The 18,907-nt window shown below is 38.4% G+C and overlaps 1 protein-coding gene across 13 annotated transcripts in view; it reads left to right on the top strand.

Moving 5' to 3' along the window:
• Nucleotides 1-18,907, top strand: part of HDAC9 (histone deacetylase 9) — a 686,372-nt gene that overhangs the window by 445,423 nt on the left and 222,042 nt on the right. For 10 of the 13 annotated variants that reach the window (XM_043541104.1, XM_043541102.1, XM_043541108.1 and 7 more), the window contains 2 exons: nt 144-361; nt 13,982-16,585. In XM_043541104.1, the coding sequence (XP_043397039.1) occupies nt 144-361; nt 13,982-14,302 (539 nt within the window). In that variant the 3' untranslated portion in view covers nt 14,303-16,585. Of the gene's footprint in view, nt 1-143; nt 5,947-13,981; nt 16,586-18,907 lie in introns of those variants that run through there. The other 3 variants (XM_043541099.1, XM_037890577.2, XM_043541100.1) reach the window with 2 other exon arrangements.

Raw genomic sequence — 18,907 nt, 5'->3', positions numbered from 1 at the left:
GGCATGTGCTAGGAATATCATTTTATTGATACTACTGCAAAGTTCTTCAGTACCCCAGCGACCCTGAAGCTCTCCCTGACTTTTATGTTTTCTTAGTTTTACTGATCCTCATATTTGATGAGCGAAATGTCATTGTTTTGCAGGAGGGGTTCCTCTCCATCCACAGTCTCCATTAGCAACAAAGGAAAGAGTCTCACCTGGCATCAGAGTTGCCCACAAGTTGCCTCGTCATAGGCCCCTGAATCGAACCCAGTCAGCTCCACTGCCTCAGAGCACCTTGGCCCAGCTGGTCATTCAGCAGCAGCACCAGCAGTTCCTGGAGAAGCAGAAACAGTACCAGCAACAGATTCACATGAACAAAGTGAGCTCCCAAACTAAAGCCTTTCCAATACATGCAGAGAATGAAAAACTAACAAGATAGTGTGGATATCTGGTACAATGCTGTACTTGAGCAGCATGGAAGTCCCTGCTACACGTGTACATTATATATACATAGGCATGTCAGGTTTGGGTGTGAGTGTTAATGTTAGACTACATATCCATTTTCTGTCATTCCTAAAGATTGTTCAAAGTTGGTTCTCTGGGCATCAGCATTAGGAAGAATATAATTAAATGAAACAGCAACCAGATTCTCTCAAAGTTTTAAATTACCATTTTAAGTCAGTTTCCTGTCGTATTGATAAATGATTCCTCAAAAGATTATTGGATTTATTTTTGACTTATTTTACTTCCCATTTCTCTGTTGGGAGGCAATTCTGTGTTGCTACCTGTGATTCATATTTTAAGCTTACTTGATTAATGGTGAGCAATACATTGGTACTTCTTCAAAATCCACCTCCTTTTCCATCTAGAGGCTTTACTGATCAGCCAAAGCAACTTTTTTATAACCTTCCATCAAGACACTGCTTTCCATATAAAATTGACAAGTAATAAAAAGTTCATTGCCTGCCTGTCAGGATAAAAGATTAGTATATCAGAGGAGAACCAACTATTGCTACTAATAAACTTGGGGCTCAATTCTACTACTTTCTTATATAAAGTAATACCTTATTCTATTCATAGCAGAGACAATATAGTTTTATAAAAGAGGTAAGTTATAGCCATGAACAATGCCACACTCCAATACTGAGATATGTGAGTAATTAAATGATCTAATCCCAGGAAAACCTTTTTAGTGCACACCCTTCCGTCTTACTCATTGTACTATACTCATTTTTGAGTTGAAGTTAAATGTGTGTTTGCCAGACTGCTTTGAATAATTAACACGTGAATCAATGCATCTTCCCTTTTTCTATCTTATCAGAGAATTATTTGATGGGTATCTATGAAAGTCAGTCACATGGGAGAAAATAAGATGAAAAGCAGGCATGTTGGCCTTGTACATCGGAGAAAGGATCAACCCATCTCACTGGTGAACTTCTCTCATGGGGTGCTGATTCCTTGGAATCTGTTAGGAATTCCCAACAAAATTAGAAACAAACCCAGAGTTTAAGTACATAGTTTGTACAGTGGTTTGGTTATTAAATCTTGTCTTAATTAGGAAAAATGAAGACCAGAAAACTTCAAAGTTCAGAGCTGATCCTTGCATGTTAACCCCTCTCAGCTAGGGTGTTTTGATTACTCAACTAGGACTCCAGTTGGCTTTTCTTCGAGTATGCGTTCCATATGTTTAATCAAGATGGCATATGTACATCTTGTAGCCTCCAGGTTTTGAAAATATTTCACCTGCCCTCAATTGTCTGAAAAAAAGAGAACTTTTTATTAGCGGGTAAAGGACTGAGTCTTCGCATTGTTAAAAGGTATCCACAGCAAACAATGATCATGCTTTTTTTTCACAAAATGAAGAATCAAACCTGTATTTGTATGAAAGATAAACCTCTATTGTAAGACAGTCTGTAGCTTTTAGGGATAAATAATACGAGCTTTAGAGATGTCTATCCTAAATGTGTCTAATGAAACTTGAGTCAAACAACATCAGAATGGAATGATACTGAAGTAGTAATTACTAATCTTTTAATTTTATCCAGGCACACATTTCACCCAATAGGAACTGGACTGTAAAGGCTGTATTTAGTCTGTGGTTCCATTGTGAAGTTTTTTTTCTTGGTTAAAATGTAATTCTAAGAAAAGAAACAAAAATTTGTGGGACTAATCACGTCTTGAGACACATACACTTAATTAGTTAGTTAATCATTGGCATTGGAGAATAAATGCTTCTGAAATGCTGCTCTTATTTATTGTGGGTAAACTTAACTGTGCCATGTTCAGCCAGTCAGCAGCATCTAACTACTGATTTACATCTATGGTAGAAATTAGCAAGGACCATAGTATTCAGTGGCCCAATATTTCCTGGAAATACTTTGTCACGCTCGTTTTTACTGGTCTTCTGATCACGAGATTGTGGCCATGATTTCTGGGCCAGCATCCGATGAAGTGGGCTGTAGCCCACGAAAGCTTATGCTCTAATAAATTTGTAAGTCTCTAAGGTGCCACGAGTACTCCTGTTCTTTTTGCGGATACTCTGAAACCATTCTTGTAACTGTACATCTTAGAGAGATTACTGAAAAATGCTGCTGTTCTGATTATGTAGCTGTTCTCTGCAAACCTACACAAAGCAAGAGGTGATCTTCATATATCTAAAGGGAGAACCTGTATAAATACATTAAATTTAAAGAACAGCCACCATGAGGCTATAGAAGAGAGTGATGACTGAACAACTGAGAAGGCGGGTGATCATCTTGAGTACTGTGGTAACTTAAAATGTTATATGAATGAGAGTGAAACATACAATTGTGTTATTAAATTATTGCTTGAGATTGAACAGCCCTTCACTTACAATAAGCTTTTGATGTTTACCTGAACTATGAAATTATTCACCACAGAGTGTACTGTGTTCACTCTTAAAATTTTGCAAAAAAGAAATAATTCAAAACTGTCTTTTCATCTCCAGGTGGTCCGCTTGTTTTGGATTAAAACATTTGTAAAGGCATTAATCAACTGTATAGGATAGGGTTGATCAGCTAAAAGTTTGCTCTACTTGAAGTTAAAGTTATCTGTTCATAATATCCTACTAATGACTTTAGTTTGTGGGGCTATTTAAAATAAAATAAAAACGGCTGCAAAGCTGGATTATTTGGTTCTTAAACAATACAGTGCAGCGTCTTTCCATGTCCCAAGCATATATGTGCATCTAATGTTTTCCCACTGGTCCTATTGCCCATTGCATTTCTGTAAGAAGGCAGTAAAGTGAAGTGTGCAAAAATCTATCATTCTATTTCCTAAATTTTGTTTATGAAAAGGTGCACTTTATTTAATAAATCAGATACTCTGAAGCATTTTCTTAGCAGTTTTAACTTGGAAAGCCAGGAAAGCAATTTTTGAGATGGCAAGACTCTCGAAATAAAATAACACTCAGTTGTTATGAGCTCAGGACAAGATACTATCCCTTTCCCCTGCATCTTCTTACTCTGCCCTTCTGGAAATTACTGGCATTTCATGACATTTATTTTTAAAACTTTAAATCAATACTTTTTTAATAATGCAAATGGAAATGCTATATTTGATGTTTCAGCTTGGAATATTTTTTTATGGCATGATATAAACCCCTGAACGTCAAGGAATCTCTTTTTATGGCAATTGGGAAAATTGAGCTATAGCAGTGACAAGGGAAAAACAGTGGCTATACAGCTAAACTCATGATTTGTAAAGCATTATAGTTTGCAAAACTACAGGCATAAAATATGGTTCCTTTTCTTGGTAAGGGAAATATACTTCCAGCCACAAGCCAAGGCTGTGATTAGAGTGATAAAAAACAAAACCTAACACAGGCCAGAGGTAAAGATTTCCCTGGATCATTTCCACTCTAAAAAGAAACAAATCATTGAGCCAAGAGGTGTGCTTCTATCCTTAGTAACAAAGAGAAGATTCCCCTGTGGACTACTTCTGGTCAATTGTCAGATGGCAGGTTTTTGATGTGGGAAATAGTACACCTCCTCACTAGAGTCTGACTTTATACCTACGGGATCTAGTACACTGACCTTTTCAAAACATTCTAGCTGAAATGCAAATTTTGACATCCCATCCAGAAGTAGGTGGAAAGCCTTGCCCTTGCTTTTGAAAAATCAAATGTGTGGAAACCTGAACTGGGCTTTTCTTTTGGAAGATAGGCTTTGCTGTTGTCAGATTTAATACACTTCTGTCCAAATGACAGCTTGTTTCCTTGTGGAGTCCTTTGATCAGCATTTTAGAACTTCATTTTACCCAATAAAAGGAATAGCATGTCTATGAACCCAGTTAAACTTATTGTAGCAGGTACCAAAATACTGACATTGCAACAAAAATCTTACTGTTTCGCTCCTTATGTTATTTGGGTATCTAAAGAACCTTGACCTTACTACTTAAAAGATGTGATTTCTGCATAATTAATATAAACACAAGGCCATTGGCAGATGTCTGAATTTAGGAAAACCTCAGAAATTAAAGCAGTGAGGGAATTAAGTGAACATGCTCTGTTCCTTTAGAAGTGGTTTATATCAGTGCAGACTGTGGGTGAAATCCTGGCCCCAGTAAAGCTGATGGCAAAACTCCCAAAGATTTTGATGGGACTAGGACTTTACCCCATCAGTGTAGGAGCACTTCCACATATTGTCATTACATAACATATTTATATTGTACTAAGTGTTCAGTGTTACTTTGTAATGATGAAACGTTGTACTGGAGAGGGAAATTAAACAGTCAAGTTATGGGACAGTTTGCAATACACATTATAATTCCCAATGCTGCTTTCATAACTTAAAGATAAAAGAAGGAGGGCTTGACCTTCAGTTTTCACTTCAGGCTGTTAATCTGTTCATAAAGTCTTTTACTTGGATGAGAAAACAATGGTTAGGCATGACTGTGAGGTGAGAAAAGGAGAAAGAAAAATACATGGGGAAATGAAATGAGAGTACTTTAGATTATAGCTCAGTGGTTTGAGCATTGGCCTGCTAAACTCAGGGTTTTGAGTTCAATCCTTGAGGGGGCCATTTAGGGATCTGGGGCAAAAATTGGGGATTGGTCCTGCTTTGAGCAGGGGGTTGGACTAGATGACCTCCTGAGGTCCCTTCCTACCCTGATATTCTATGTTTCTATGATTATAATAACTGAGATAAAGCATATAAAGAGAGGGAAAATAATTTAGAGGTTTCTAGTTCTTGACATGAGTTTGTTGACAGAAAAAACTGAGTTTTTCAATAGGAACTTTTAATGTGGTCAACTAATTCTCGGCAACTAAAGCAATAAATGAACAGCTGTTTAGCAAAATGCTAAAACTGGGTCTGGGCCAGATCTTCTGTGGGTGTGAGTTGGCATACCTCCATTGAGCTCACTCCAGCTCAGGATCTGGCTCTCCATCATATCCTTATGTGTGATCACCATGTCCAGCAAGTAGTAGGGTGGAGGAGGGAACCCCAAACACACTTCCTGGTTTAAAAATTCTAATCACACTTTTTCGGACAAGGCTTTCGCAACAATAAATGAATAATGCATTGCCATAGACAGATTATTTATTGAGAACTAGAACCAGTGCTTACTTTGGAAAATAATTTTGAATGAACAGCTGACTCATTAGTTTCTTATGTACATGCTCAATACAAAATTTCTATCTTCAAACAGGCCAATACACTGGTTATGCAAGCATAGCTGGTTACAAGCATAGCTCGCTAAGTGCATGGATATGTTGATTCAAAAAACGTATATGCTTATGGAAAATTGTTTTTCCCTCCTCTTCCAATGTTTATTTGATTAATAAATAAGATGACTGAGTTCTGATGGAAATAAATGTAAGTGGCTGTTGCTGCAGGTTCACTCTTAGTGCTTTGTACCTCGTATGTTTGTAGAGACATTTCATTTAAATAAAAAGAAAAGGAGGACTTGTGGCACCTTAGAGATGAACAAATTTATTTGACCATAAGCTTTCGTGAGCTACAGCTCACTTCATCGGATGCATTCAGTGGAAAATACAGTGGGGAGATTTATATACACAGAGAACATGAAACAATGGGTGTTACCATACACACTGTAATGAGAGTGATAAGGTAAGGTGAGCTATTACCAGCAGGAGAGTGAGGGCAGAGGAAACCTTTTGTAGTGATAATCAAGGTGGGCCATTTCCAGCAGTTAACAAGAATGTCTGAGGAACAGCGGGGGGAGGGTGGGAGAGGAATAAACATGGGGAAATAGTTTTACTTTGTGTAATGACCCATCCACTCCCAGTCTTTATTCAAGCCTAAGTTGATTGTATTCAGTTTGCAAATTAATTCCAGTTCAGCAGTCTCTTTTTGGAGTCTGTTTTCGAAGTTTTTTTGTTGAAGAATTGCCACTTTTAGGTCTGTAATTGAGTGACCAAAGAGGTTGAAGTGTTCTCCGACTGGTTTTTGAATGTTATAATTCTTGACGTCTGATTTGTGTCCATTTATTCTTTTACGTAGAGACTGTCCAGTTTGGCCAATGTACATGGCAGAGGGGCATTGCTGGCACATGATGGCATATATCACATTGGTAGATGTGCAGGTGAATGAGCCTCTGATAGTGTGGAAGAGTACCCAGAAGTTACCTACTACAGGACAGGCCCAACAAAGAAAATAACAGAACGCCACTAGCCATCACCTTCAGCCCCCAACTAAAACCTCTCTAACGCATCATCAAGGATCTACAACCTATCCTGAAGGACGACCCATCACTCTCACAGATCTTGGGAGACAGGCCAGTCCTTGCTTACAGACAGCCCCCCAACTTGAAGCAAATACTCACCAGCAACCACACAACAGAACGACTAACCCAGGAACTTATCCTTGCAACAAAGCCCGTTGCCAACTGTGTCCACATATCTATTCAGGGGACACCATCATAGGCCTAATCACATCAGCCACACTATCAGAGGCTCGTTCACCTGCACATCTACCAATGTCATATATGCCATCATGTGCCAGCAATGCCCCTCTGCCATGTACATTGGCCAAACTGGACAGTCTCTACATAAAGAATAAATGGACACAAATCAGACGTCAAGAATTATAACATTCAAAAACCAGTCGGAGAACACTTCAATCTCTTTGGTCACTCGATTACAGACCTAAAAGTGGCAATTCTTCAACAAAAAAAACTTCAGAAACAGACTCCAAAAAGAGACTGCTGAACTGGAATTAATTTGCAAACTGGATACAATTAACTTAGGCTTGAATAAAGACTGGGAGTGGATGGGTCATTACACAAAGTAAAACTATTTCCCCATGTTTATTCCTCCCCCCCACTGTTCCTCAGACATTCTTGTCAACTGCTGGAAATGGCCCACCTTGATTATCACTACAAAAGGTTTTTTCCTCTCAGCTCTCCTGCTGGTAATAGCTCACCTTACCTGATCACTCTCCTTACAGTGTGTATGGTAACACCCATTGTTTCATGTTCTTTGTGTATATAAATCTCCCCATTGTATTTTCCACTGAATGCATCCGATGAAGTGAGCTGGAGCTCACGAAAGTTTATGCTCACATAAATTTGTTAGTCTCTAAGGTGCCACAAGTCCTCCTTTTCTTTTTGCGGATACAGACTAACACAGCTGCTACTCTGAAACCTTTCATTTAAATAGTATCAGGAAATTATGGATTTTACAACAGTTCATTCATTGTAAAGGATACATGTATGCCATGGAAAGAGCTATAAAAGGCCTGTGTTCAATGGCCAGATTATTTACGCACTCTCCCCGTTTTCCTGTAGAGCTAAGCAGCCACAATTGTCTCTTAATGTCTTTTCTGGTTGGACTCTTGTAATTAAAAAATGCTTATGCATATTCCTTACAGCTTAATTTCCTTAAAACAAAAAAATGAAACAATATGGATTACAGTAGCTTGAGGTCATTCTCTAAGCTGCTGTCTCAATTTGAATAACTCTAAAATGTATGCATGTTGTTTTGGAGAAGTCCAGTTTGTACAATTCTAATTTAGAACTTTAACTGAAACATGGCTTTATCATTATTTTAAAGTATAGTCTCATTAGAGCTCAAATTAAGGACTCCTCTTTCCAAAACTATTACTAAATATTCATGCTTGCAAACAACATTCATTTTCAGTATCCAAATCTATGTATTTAACTATAGATTCAGAAACAAAATGATCAGACAAGTTGAAGGAGTAATATCAGGAAGTAAAGTGTAAACTGATGTTTTTAACATATCGAATCATAGAAGATTAGGGTTGGAAGAGACCTCAGGAGGTCATCTAGTCCAACCCCTTGCTCAAAGCAGGACCAACCCCCAACTAAATCATCCCAGCCAGGGATTTGTCAAGCCAGGCCTTAAAAACCTGTAAGGATTGGATTCTACCACCTTCCTAGTAACACATTCCAGCGCTTCACCACCCTCCTTGTGAAATAGTTTTTCCTAATATCCAACCTAGACCTCCCCCATTGCAGTTTGAGACCATTACTCCTTGTTCTGTCATCTGCTACCACTGAGAACAGCTTAGCTCCATCCTCTTTGGAACCCCCCTTCAGGTAGTTGAAGGCTGCTATCAAATCCCCCCTCATTCTTCTCTTCTGCAGACTAAATAAGCCCAGTTCCCTCAGCCTCTCCTTGCAAGTCATGTGCCCCAGCCCCCTAATCATTATTGTTGCCCTCCACTGGACTCTCTCCAATTTGAACACATCCTTTCTGTAGTGGGGGCCCAAAAACTGAACGCAATACTCCAGATGTGGCCTCACCAGTCTGAATAGAGGGGAATAATCACCTCCTTCAGTCTGCTGGCAATGCTCCTACTAATGCAGCCCAATATGCCATTTGCCTTCTTGGCAACAAGGGCACACTGTTGACTCATATCCATCTTCTCGTCCACTGATGATCCCCAGGTCCTTTTCTGCAGAACTGCCGCTTAGCCAGTCGGTCCCCAGCCTGTAGCAGTGCATGGGATTCTTTCATCCTAAGTGCAGGACTCCGCACTTGTCCTTGTTGAACCTCATCAGATTTCTTTTGGCCCAATCTCCAATTTGTCTAAGTCACTCTGGACCCTAGCCCTACCCTCCAGCATATCTACCTCTCCTCCCAGCTTAGTGTCATCTGCAAACTTGCTGAGGGTGCAATCCATCCCATCATCCAGATCATTAATGATGAATATATATGACTAGAAGAGCTGTGTGGTATCAGGTATATTTGGCAATATAATATGATAGTGCCAAGCTCTCTTTTAAACCACATAAACAAAATGAAAGTTCAAGGAGGGAGGGGAAGTAGCTGTAGACTCATGGACTAAACATGGCTGGGACTCAAGGAAACTCAAGGTTCCATCTTCTAATCTGCCATGTGGTCTTGGGAAAGTTATTGCCTTGTTTTTATTTCTCCAGAAATAGGGACAATGTATACTCACCTGGTTAAGCACTTTGAGATCTATGAAACAAGGCACACATTTATTACTTACAAAGGCCTTGATCCCAGTGAAGTCTTTAGCAAATATCCAGTTTGATTTCAGTAATTCAGGATCAGGCCCTAACACAGCAATATTGCAGATTTAAATGCATGCCACCAGTAAATGTAGTCTAAGAATAAATATATATATTTATACCCCTCCTATAGGTGCTTGCATCACTCTACTCATTAGGTCATCCAAAAATGCATTTGAGCACGTGCCATACTTAGGTGAATTTCCCCAAATGACACAATGGGGTTGCATCAGTAGCCTCATCAGCTTTCAGGAACAGTGCCATACAGTAGCATGAAAGGCGAGCAAGCCCACATAAAAGTGAGAAAGCACAGAAGAAAGGAGAGCAATAAGGAAATGAAATATGCTCCCTAACTGTGCTGTGGACTAGCTCTCAGTCTCTCTTGGATTCTCCTACCGAGTAACCCACCTGATGTCAGACAACTGGCATATGGAATGTTTTACAGATGGATCAGCGTCAGTGACTCATGCTAGCTGTATATGATTATCTGTCACACAGATGTTTTAGCTTGTGTTTGCTTGCTAGCCAGCCAGCAGCCAGACTCTTTTTAATTTTATTTTGCTGCAGGATCACCAACAGATGTTTAACAAAAAGACAGATAATAGTCTACTATTCTGCATACATGTAGTTAGCTCCACTGCCTTCTTGGGCAGCATCAGCCCCTGAGAAATAACTGGAAGACATTTACTGGTATGATCTGAGAAATTTTCCAGATTCTTCTTTATAAGGAGTCAGTTAGCGTTAGTTGCACCAGCAGGGATTCCTCTGCTTATAACGATGCCACCTGCAGCACTGAAGATGCATTTGAAGTGATAGATGAATACTAGAGTAACAGAGAGATTTTTTAAGTGGGCTGCTGTGGCCCTCAGTACCAGTGTCCGAAAGGGTTCTCTCTCTTGCCTGAAGACTTTCATCATGGACATATTTTTTTAAAATAGCTGAACTATTCGACGTAAGCGCTGAGCTTGCCAATGCAGCTGCACAAGTGGGTGCACGCATCTGCTTTTAGGCTCAGCACCTTCAATGGCCTGGGTAATCCTGTCCCACTATGGGGGAATGACCAGAACCCCAATTATCCCTGTAACACACACAACTTGTTCAGGATCAACAATGGTAAAGTAACTTTTTTTAATTATTATTATTATTTTGCTGCTGCAGGCTCTGGTTAGTGTTAATGATTAGTGCCTAGGAGATGTAGCTCTTTGTTTCAATTACATCGCGTCGGTGCTTCCTAATGTTTATGGAAAACAGTCTGACTGATGTGTTGTAGATGATCTGCATGTGGGATCTAGCAATAGAATAGAAGATGATTTTATGGCCTCCAGCACTATGCTCATAAATCCTATGTCTACATGGGTGAAAGTGGGGTGTTAATTCTGCCCTTGCCTCAATCAGTGACCATCATAAATCCTTCTCTTTCACACCGGCCCATGATTCTGGAGGTGGACCACAGCCTAAAAGGGATGTTTTGCATTTATAAAAAAACCACTAATCCCAAATTTTAGGCATCTGCACATTATTTGTTAATTTTTTAAACATCATACAAAATGCTATTGGATAAATATCTCAAACTACCATAAATCCCCTCTTCCCAATCCACTCATACCCCATTAAGCCTTCCCTATGAGGCAAAAAAACAAACCCTTGGAAAATAAATATTACATCTGGGCTCTGCTGCACCAAAAGGAGAATAAGTTCCAGAGTAGAGGGACTCTTCACTGAAAATTTTCTGCCAACTTCTATTCAAGCCAGTGCAGATCTGAAAATATTTTACATTTTGTCCCCAAAGACACGACTCTGCTACCACAGAAGACTTCTCTATGATAAATCTTGGGCTTGATCCTGTAAACTCTTATTCACTTCAAATCAGTATGCTCACATGAATAATGACTAGTCCTGTGATTAGGCATTTGCAGGTTCAGGCCCAGTTGCATCTTTTCCAGCAAGTTAGAGGTGCAGTTACTGGACCACATTCCAGAAACTCACACAAGGAAGTGCAAAACACACCTTCCTGCATCAGAAAGTCCTCTTACATTGCAGCAGATATTTAAGCAAGCAGATGGCTGACTGTTTTCACTAATGCCTGTGCTCTGTGGTTGCTGCTGAGAGGATTCGCTATAATTTCAACAGGGAGTTCCATGTGAGCTGCACAGACAGGAAGGCCCGGATCCACAAAGAGACTTAGGCATTGTGATGGTGAGCGTTGCAAGGGCTAACTTTCCAGAACCTAGAAAACTGCAGGAATAACAAAGCAATTCACAAAGCTTGAGTTAAGTGCTTAGGCTCCCTATACAATGAATGGGGAGAGATAGGTGCCTAAGAATGCTCTCCACAAAAGCCAGCATGCTAAGCAAGGAGCTACCTAAGCTAGCCAATGGGACCCTCTCATGGAGATAAATACCTAAGTCTGAACTGCTGGGAGGCACCTATCTCTGCTTGTGATCCACAGCCAGGAACTACCCCCTTTTGGAGACAGGTGGCTTGGGTGCTTAAGTTATTTCTTGTGAGAAAGAGCTAGGGGCCAGTTTCGCACAACACAAAATGGCTGGAGGAGGTGGTGGGGCTGGTGGTTCCAGTGTCCACCTTAACAATTTTAGCCCAGTGGTTAGAACACTCGCCTGTGGGAGACCCAGGTTCTGTTTTCATCCTCCTACAAGAGGGAGAGAAAGGGTTTGAACAGGAGTCTCCCTGTTCAGGTGAGTGCCCTAAGCGCTGAACTGTGAGATAGTCTGATGGTGGGGCCCCTTCAATCTCTCCTGTTGAAGTTGTTCCACGGTGGATAATTAATTAGAGTGATTGGGACAGAGAGAGACTCTGTAGCCTGGAAATGGGGAGACCGGAGGTCCTGTCCCCCTGCTACAATGACCCCTTATTTATACACAGTGAAACAGCTTCAATAGGAGAAACGGAGGGAGCCCCCACATCAGAATATTCCATAGCTTAGTGGTTGGAGTATTCACCTGAGAGGTGGGAGAGCCCTATTCCAATTATATTCCCCAGCAGGCAGAGGAAGGAACTAAATAAACCAGGGCCTCCCACATCCCAGGTAAGTGCTGTAACCATTGGATTGAAAGTTATGGAATGCCCCCCTCCCCCCACCCCTTTTCCAGTAGGCAGTCTCTGAGCACTCCTACTGGATTGGGCCCAATAGGGGGCGGAGCACCTATCTTCCCCCCACTTCATGGATCGTACCGATGCTTAGGCAGGAGATAGGCAGATGCCTAGAGTGGGGTAGCAGTGTCCATACTCAGAAGCAGAAACAGAGACACCAAGGGAACTCTTGCAGTGAACACTTAGGGTTAGGCAGCCTTTTGAGGATCACAAGGGTTCCTAAAACTGGGAGTTAGACATCTAAGTCTGGGGTTTGGGTGCCTAAATACCTTTGTGAATCTGGGACAAAGTGCATATCCTGGCCAGTGCTATTCACTGTTTGAAATTCATTGATTCTCTGTGTCCTGGTAGACACCTTCTTGCACCACCTCCTCTTCCCTTCTAATAGATTCTTCACTTTGGGGTTCTGTACCAGAATTCACACAAGATTTAGCATGTATCACATTTTGCAAATTAATTTTGCCACTACATAAAATTTTCTTTTCATTATTAGGGCAGCTTCAATGTGGCTACTTATTTGAGTTAAAGTAAATCATGATCTCTTTTCTTTCTATCATCAGTAAACATGTTTCAATACTGATAATATTTTAACAAAAAGATCTGCTAAAAGCTAACTGCCACTTAAAATAAAGGCCCTAGAGCCTTCCCTGGTGTAAATTGGCATAGCTCCATCAATGACAGGAAAGAGGGAAACCCAGCAAAGCACAGAATCTAACAAAAGCAGAAGTTTCTGTGCTTTGCAGAAGATAAATGGGGAAATGTTTACCACAAAATTTAGTTCCACAGGTGCAGACTAAATTAGTTAGATAGGGAAAATATATTAACCTTTCAGCTGCTGAAATTTTGAATATCACAGAAACCCTGTTTTTCAACCTTCCAGTATTTGCAAGCTATACATGGAAAATGAGCTTTTAATGACTCAATTCTCCCCTTTTTATATTTTTGTGTATTGTTAATTCTGTTAAGCTTGTTAGAAGTTCAATGCAAACTATATTATGTAAAATGTACTGAACTGCAAGTCAAATATTTGAATTAAAACATATTTATGTTTGACTGCTAAGGTATTTTAGGAAGAACATCATTTTTTAAAATGTCTATATGGAAGTATTTATAAACACATCTGTTAACTATGTTGCTGTATTGTTATTATTATTAAATTTAATATTACTATAAAATGCTATATTTGTACATAGCATCTTCTAAATTGAAAGACAATAGGATCCTGTTAGTGAGGAGCTTACATTCTTCATTCTGATAAACTTCTGCTGCAAAGTTGTATCTTAACTAGTTTTGCCAGGAGAGTTTTGACTCACTTGTAAATACTAATATAGTAATCCTTAGCGTGTGGCATCTGTGGAGAAATATTGGCAGTAACTTTAAATTTCTCTCTCTCTCTCTCTTTCAGCTGCTCTCTAAATCCATTGAACAGCTAAAGCAGCCTGGCAATCATCTCGAAGAAGCTGAAGAAGAGCTTCATGGAGATCATGCTATGCAGGAAGAAAGAGCTCCCTCTAGTGGTAACAGCATTAGGGACGACAGCTGCAGCGTTTGTGTGGATGACAGAATAGGACAGCATGTGGGGGCTGTGAAAGTGAAAGAGGAGCCACTGGACACTGATGACGATAATCAAACCCAGCAAATGGAATCTGGGGAGCAGGCTGCTTTTATGCAACAGGTAATAGGCAAAGATTTAGCTCCAGGATTTGTAATTAAAGTTATTATTTGAACATCTAATGCATTTTTAGGGCTTGAATAAGAGATTGACTGTCTTTTGATTCATGGATCTAGCTAATTTCATTTTAGAGTTCAGAGAATCTAACAAAGGTGGGTGCATTTGTGTGCACTCTTAAAACATAGTGACGCTCATTTTAAAGGCCACTAATTGAGAAAATACTTGCTGCACTCAATTATTCTACAAAAGTCAGTGCATAATACAGAGAACTTGTTTTCGCTCTCGACTTCATCACATCAGTTAGTTCTAGGGAAACAGAACTCACTGTTGTTTAACTAATTTGTTGAGATCAGTAGTTGCTGGAGTCCGTTTCCAGAACTGATCAATGAAACATTCTTTCTCTGTTTTTGAATTCTTCTGATGTCTTGACTTTTTCCTTTCACCTATATGTATATAATGTATCATGCTGTAGTCTTGAACACTGTTAAGAGTAGGATTGTTTTCTCCATTAGGCAGATATTGGTTGCAATACCAGAGGCCCTAGGTTTGTGTACAGAGTATGATTATGGAGATATTGGGAGTGCAAAGTGGAAGTAAACATACAAGGCAAGGCACTATTTAAAAGGTTTTTCCTTTTGCACTTCTTAGTGTATTTTTCATTCTTCCCTATTTGATTATGTTGTCTACAAAGGCATGATCAAATGAAGCAGATTCAAATATTGGCAAGGAATGATATGCAACATTGTGTTCCAATCAGATATTAGGGTATATCTGTAATTGTAGAAAAAACACAGATCATCTGATAGTCAATACTTTTTTAATAAAGACTAATCATATAATATTGTATAACCTTTACCATTAGGGTCTCACTGAAGTGCTAATTTAATGACATAGTGTGTAAGACACCAATGTGGCAAAAGGTCACTTTTTACCAAATTAAATATTTTAACAATTGCTAAATGATAAATGCACTTATACAGACGGTACTTTCAGAATGCTGGTGTCCTTTTTTTGCTATAAAATCAGAACAACTCTGAATGCAATAGAAGGCACTGTTTATTTAAGTCAGTACTTTGTCAGGTCCCTGCTGTTCTCCTGAAGAAAAGTGATTCTGTGGGGGTGAACAGGAAATGCCTTATGGAAACAGGAAGTCCAAGTGATTCATGTACTGAGGAATGTAAGGGGGTGGGGGAAGGAATGGGGGGATGGATAGTGTTTTACTCTGTTTTTAAAGGGCACTCTATGAATTGATTTATTGTCAAAGAAAATAACAAAGCAAGTAGGGAAATTGTTAAGGAAGCTTTCCAGTGAAACATTTCCTTCATATTCCCTTTTGATATGTTTACCTTGTTTTATAGGTTTACTTTTGTTAAGCTAGTTAAAGATTCATTGTATTAAGATCTCTTTAATATGGATAATCCAAAACTGACCTGGAGTCCCTGTCAGTTTTTTTTTTCTATTCAAAATATTTATATTTCTAAAGCTAAGGTATTTTAAGGTGCAGTATCCTGTTTCAAAAGAGATAGCTGTTTTGCCAAATGTAGAAGTTGTTCTAATATATGTTATTAGTATGTGTTGTTTACATTTTGCTCTAATATTATAAAAGTCCCTTATAAAATGTTGCGACTTCTAAAGATACATTACCCTTTTCCATAAAAAGTCTCCAAACAAATTAAATTACTTAAATAGTTGCTGTAAAAGAAAGGCCTCCTGAAACATTAATATCAGCTTTGATAGGAAAGACTTGTTAATTGACAATATATGGTTTTTGCTTAAATATATCCCCCCGTCCTCCGCGCTTAAATACAAAGGGGGAAAATAACATGCACATTCAACATAATGAAGCAGATAAAGAGGAAAATTTGTATTTTCCCATTCTGTTTATATTTCATTTCCTACCAAGCCTAATTTTAGCCTCACCAAAAAGGGATAGTCAATCTTTTCAAATACATTTTATTTACAGAGGAACTTGCAAATGAGAAGACTTTTGTACAATATCATTTCAAAGAAGTGTAACAAACAACAAAAGATATTTTTATAGTGTCATTCAGGAAAGTTACCCCAGTAAAGCCAGTGGACTTTAATTCTATTCAAATTTGATAGCCTCTGAATTGAATCAAGAAACTACCTGGAACCAGTGAAAAGGAAAACTGGGTTAAATAACCATATTTCTAATTGATAAATGTCTCTTACATTTTAAATCTACTGTATTTATTATAATCTACACCTTTGGAGGTGATCTCTTGTTTTGTGTTGTAAATATATTCTGTTTGTATGTTCCCTTTCTTGCCTTCTGATATAAGTCTATTTCTTTCTCAAATAAAGCTTTTTTTAAAAGATCCCCTTTCATATATCTGGCTTTGTGTAAAGTTGATAATTTTAGTTGGTGCTCTGTTTTTTGTATAACCAAATCTGCTGGCTACGCATTGTTGAAAAAATCCATTAAAGCTTTTAGGAGCAAGATTTTTTATTACACTATTTTTACAATGATTACACAAAGTCTATTTTGGTCTGTTATTTGATCCTACATCAGCCATTATAAACTGTAAAACAAATGGAAATAATATCTATGCATGCTCATTTTCCCATCATGGCATTTGTCTTGGACATGTGATTATCAATGGTACCATACAGAACAAATAAAATACAGATAAACCCAAATTTTCTGACCCCTGATTAGCCAATATGTGGGCTATTTGAAAATCATTTCCATTCCTATTTCCAAAACTCATATATAACCTACAATTTGTTGATCTGAAACTGACGAAAGTTTTGGATGTCTCTTGAAACCTTGATTAAAACAAAGTTTACCTATAAATATAAATCTGGAGAGAGAACTTCAGACTAATTATAGGGTGGTTTTCAACACTGATTCTGAAAAGCACTATAACGATATGCTTAAGTGCTTTGCTGAATGGTGGGTGATGCTTTCTTGAGTTGGACCCTAACATTGCTTTAACTTTAACGAAGATATATTGGAATCATATTTCAATATACATAACTACTTTCATTGTTAGGAGTCTCTGAAATTTTGCTACAAAGAATGTGTGAAGGGCAAATAAAGCATCCAGAAAATCAGATATTGAAAAGGTGGCCTGGCAGAATTATTATCCATCTTCTCTAACTCTGCAATGGTTAGGTTCTTAATGCTTTCACTTCCAGTGGTTCTTGCACCAAGATAAATGGTTTCTAAAATAAATAGATATGAATAAACATGTTTCCATAAATACAGTTTTACATTACAGTTAATTGTATGAGCACTACTTTTCCATGATCTGAGTGATATACTCAAAATACTTACTAGCTAAAAAGAATAATGGTAAAAGGCTTAATTTGAAAAAGTTAAACAGGTTAATTAGCATTAACCATACTGCTGTAACAACTTACCATATTGATCTCCTATTTATAAACTAAAGTCCTTAAGTAGAGAATACTGCTGACAAAAAATTTTGAAATGAGGCCTGTTATTTTAATAAACATGTCAGAATAGCAGTTTTAAACATTTTCCATCTATAACCCAAGAGCTTATTTTACAGCATTCATTTTCTGAGTGTAGCTAAAAGATTTCTTTATTTGCCATGTTTCCAAGCAAGTTGCGATGAAACAAAAGTTATAATCAAATAAATACCACATGTAATTTTTTTGGGAGGTAAGGTGTCTCTTCTTTGGAACAATAGGTACGTATGCTGTCCTGTTGTCAAAAATAAAGCCTGTATATGTAGCATTTGTGAACAATCACTTTGAAATTAGTAAAAATGCTTCATATAAGTTATGTACTCTGAGAAAACAAACTCTATTCAGCCATTCACTGCTGTTATACAGTTCTTTTCCCTTTAATATCTGTTCATTGTTTGTTGTTAACAAAATAGTATTAAAAGCTGAATCTCTGAGCAGCGAAGAAGTAATCTGAGGAGTGCTGACATATCTCTACCATTCAGAAATTCAGTCATGCACCTTTTATCATTACCATATCATCTTCAGGATCGCTGAGATTTACTCTGCGTATCCATCCTGAGCAATCCAGCTGTACCCTGTTTTTATTTCACTAGCATTCTGAGGTAAACATTTTTGTGAACATTACTCCCAAAACGCTAGGCTATGAACTCTCCACAATTTGCAGCCAGAATTAGTGAGAAAATTAACTTTGCTGTATTATGTTCTGTCCGAGTAGCAGCCTGGCCTACTTATCCATTTAAAAGATGTTGTTTGCTTGTCATTTATTTGTTTACTTTCTGATTTCCTTATGCAATTCCCATCATCTAGGTGGCAGAGCTTTTTCAGTACCTCATTTGCTTGCCGGAGGATCATAGTTTTGAGCATTATACTGTACACTGACTGAAGTCCTCCTAAGGCAAAAGAGAAGTTCACCATGGGTAAAATTATCCTCTCATTTATTCTGGTACAATCCCGTTGACTGTAACAGGCTTGCATCAGTGTATTTGGTTGTGTATTGTCCCTTGTGCCTTTCATCTTCAGTATAATTCAGCCCAACTTGATTTTTATTTTGCTTTTTATTCTAACTCTGTCAGATCTAAATGCATAGCCAAGGTAGAGTATATCAGTCTGTATTTTTCCCAGTAGCTCTACAGTGTTCCTACCTGTGCTGCTCTAGCTTTATGCCATATGTTTATAGAGCATATATTTATTTTTAGCCCTGTT

The sequence above is a fragment of the Chelonia mydas genome, chromosome 2 (assembly GCF_015237465.2).
Source record: "Chelonia mydas isolate rCheMyd1 chromosome 2, rCheMyd1.pri.v2, whole genome shotgun sequence".
Lineage (NCBI taxonomy): Eukaryota > Metazoa > Chordata > Testudines > Cheloniidae > Chelonia > Chelonia mydas.
This window is presented reverse-complemented; position numbering and strand designations above follow the sequence as displayed.